The sequence below is a fragment of the Cucurbita moschata genome, unplaced genomic scaffold (genome assembly GCF_002738365.1).
Source record: "Cucurbita moschata cultivar Rifu unplaced genomic scaffold, Cmos_1.0 Cmo_Scf00054, whole genome shotgun sequence".
Taxonomy (NCBI): domain Eukaryota; kingdom Viridiplantae; phylum Streptophyta; class Magnoliopsida; order Cucurbitales; family Cucurbitaceae; genus Cucurbita; species Cucurbita moschata.
Window position 1 is genome coordinate 1,876,598 of NW_019268570.1, and position 3,395 is coordinate 1,879,992.

Genomic DNA, 3,395 nt, shown 5'->3' on the forward strand with positions numbered 1-3,395 from the left:
TTGTAAATAACTTAAACAACAATTGTCTAGAACATTTTGTATTGGTTTTTATAAAAGTGTTATATGACTTCAATTCACAAAAAAAATTTACCATATTTTCACTGCTACATTTTCATTTTCATTTTTGTATTGTCTGTCCGTTAAGTTCTATATTTTCGAAATCTTGAAAATTTGATTGCGATAGATGTTGACATCTTTAATATGCTAGAAGTCAAAAACCTTCCATAAGTTACAAGCAAAAGCAAAAGAACTTTCATGAGTTCAAAGTTGAGAAAAGGTGTTTCAACCTTCGAATCATAAAACCATCCCACTCTACTATACAAATTAATACAAATTAAAATTAATTCCACAAATCTAATATGTTTGTGAAATCTCCTAGGAACACAAAAACCTTCCAAAATTAAGTATTACAAAATCTTAAAAAATATTAACCAAGTGCTAAATCTAGAATGGGAATTAATTTCGAAATGAGTGAAAGGGATTTCTTAAATATTTTCTATAGGAAAAAAAAATCTAAATAAAAGTAAATTTGATTTTAAAAGAGATTTCAATTTAGATTCATATCTGACTTTATGTTCATTGGTGCCCGTAATTTAATATTTTTGTAAACTCTTTTGCATAACTCCTTAGTATGTTATTGTTTTATTCAATCTATGAATTTATATTTTAAATTATTTAATCTCTCTTTCTTTCTGTCACTTTTATTTTAAAAATGAGAAATTTAATCCATATTTTTTCGGCGAATCCGTATGTATCAATCTGTAATTCAAAGATTTGAAAAGCAGGTCATTCCAATTAAATTAATTGCATAGTAAATACAATTAAATACATCTACACTTCCTATCAATATAATTTCTATTACAATATCTCACAAATTACCATTCATCAATTTAACTAATACGTCACGTCAATATTTAAGCATTTCATATTACGCATAGTAAATTTACATTCTACACATTCATAAATTCATCCCTCTTATTCATCTAATATCAAAACATTTGTATCCATGATTCTTACCAAAGTAATTATCATCCAAGGGCGTAGAAATTGAGAGGATTGAGCAATAAATAAATAAATAAATTATGGGTTGGACAACTCGTTAGGATCCTTAACTGTGAGGGAAGCTCCATTGTCTGATGGAGTGAGATCAAGAATCATTGTCGCTGCTTTTATAGCCCTTATTACAATAAAAAATGAATGTATAAGTTCACACAAAAGGATATATTTATATAAAAATTTCAGTTTTGAATATATGATTTGATGATATTCATACCAACGTTCAGGTGGTAGATAATTTGAAGCTAAACTGCCAGCAACTGAAACGAGCATGTCTGTGTTTATGGCGCCAGGATCTAAGGTCACAACTGTCATTCCATCCGGCAATTCTTTTGCTAAAGATTTGCTTAACCCCTCAATTGCCCATTTAGATGCACAATAGGGTGCGATCTGTCCATAAAGTAAAATTAAACATATGTCGTAAATAACCGCACCCAACTAATGTGAAACTTCTCTGTTTATAATCATGCAGAGAATCAAATAAATTACTAATAAAATAACAAATATGATAAATAAGGTAAGCCGTAAGTAAGATCAAATATATGATATATATATATATGGTAAATTATAAATTACCCAATATTCTTAACCTCATCTTTTCCACAAAAGTTTAAATATAAATGACGTACTTGTGAATGCCCCCTTCTTCCCGCCATTGAAGACATGTTAATGATTATTCCATGCTTTTTTGGAATCATAAGAGGAATGAAATGGCGCAAAATGTTTGCTATTCCTTTGACATTGGTATCTATAACATTATCAAATTCTTCGACATCGACCTCCCATAGGTTCCTATTTCTATTAATAACAGCGGCATTATTCACTGTCAATAATCAAGAAAAAAGTGCTTAGTTTCTCAAATTTTGATACAAGTGAGAAATAATATGAAAAAAGGGAGCGGAATACGGATGATATCAGGAACGAGTTTGTTTTGGACAACCGCTCTTGCTAGCTCTTCAACACTATCGTTTGATCTCTGCAAAACAAACCTTTTCAGTCACTTTTCTAAGTACTTACGACGTGGGATTAGAGCATTTGCTTACCACGTTAGCATTGAAGAGCAAGTGGCTATTAGAAGGAAGTTGTTGACGAAGGGAATCAAGTTTAGGTTGGTCACGTGAACAGCCAATTATGGTGTGACCACGGTTAGCTAACTCCAAGGCTAGGGCTCTACCCAAACCTTTGCTCACGCCAGTTATCAACACAACCCTTGAAGCATTTGTGGGTATTCTCGAGGATTCGCTCGAGGTCGAGGCCATGAGGGCTGCTTGAGACTATTCCAAAAAGATATATGAAGCTCTAAATATGGTTCTGTGAATACGTCTGTTTTAAAAGGATGTTTGAAGCATTATCTACAGATTTGTGGTTTAAAATAAAGTGGAAGGAGAACCACTTAGCTTACATATTGGTCACGCAAATGAAAATGGCCCCACACGCCTTCTTGCTCTTTACATCAAGACGTTGTGGGATGCACTTGGTGCCTTTAACCTCCTCCTCTCGAAAATGATATAGTCCACTTGTTAGCCAACCTTGATAGTATCTCAAGCACTTTTTTTTTTTTTTTGGTCCAATCTAGGGACTAACATAAAGCTTTTGTGTGAAATCTCAACATATCACCATATCACCAATGGAGCTAATCATGACTATAATATCAATTGATAACAACTACAGATAATTTATATATCTCTATATTGTATGGTTTATAGATTATCTCTACGATGACGTGTATGGTTCACTTTGTGCATATATCTTTATTGCTTTGTTTTTGGAATCATCCAAAAGGTTTCATACCAATGGAGATTATTACCTTGTTCTAAATAGTTACCTTTTAGTAATAACCGTGGATAGATATCTTAAAAAGTTGGGTCATTACATATATTGTTATGAAATTTTTGAAAAATTGATTTAACAATCTTGAACAAAACTTTTAAATCTTAAATATTCAAGAACTCCAAAACAATAAAGAAAGCATGATGATTAAGATCAAAAGTAACGAAACTTGTTTCTAATATTGTGATTGGGATTATCTAAACACAAGAAATTTAAAGGGCTTAACCTAATATTAATTGAAATGTTGTAAATCTCATGTCACTAGCTGATTGTAACTTAAAACCTTAAACATAATTCTCTAAAACTACAAAATACAATAAAACCTCCTTAAATACAAGAGTATTCTAATAAGCTAACCTAAAGTTCTTAACCAATCCAAGAGTAATTTAAAAGTCACTTGATGTAGTTTGAGATAGCTTGTGTTATTTCGTATCATATACACCATAGATCTCTTCCTTCCCTAATCAGTGTAGGGCTTTTTTTTTTTTTTTTTTTTTTTCTAACTAAAC

The 3,395-nt window shown here is 31.3% G+C and overlaps 1 protein-coding gene across 1 annotated transcript; it reads right to left on the minus strand.

Annotated features, from left to right (window-relative positions):
- Window positions 1-902: 902 nt before the first annotated feature.
- LOC111436451 (NADPH-dependent pterin aldehyde reductase-like) lies at window positions 903-2,550 on the minus strand. The gene is made up of 5 exons (XM_023074240.1): window positions 2,100-2,550; window positions 1,963-2,032; window positions 1,686-1,879; window positions 1,274-1,446; window positions 903-1,177 (listed from the first exon to the last, which is right to left on the minus strand). Exons 1-5 carry the CDS (start codon window positions 2,313-2,315, stop codon window positions 1,081-1,083), a joined length of 750 nt encoding a protein of 249 aa, XP_022930008.1. The 5' UTR covers window positions 2,316-2,550; the 3' UTR covers window positions 903-1,080.
- Between the last annotated feature and the right edge of the window lie 845 nt (window positions 2,551-3,395).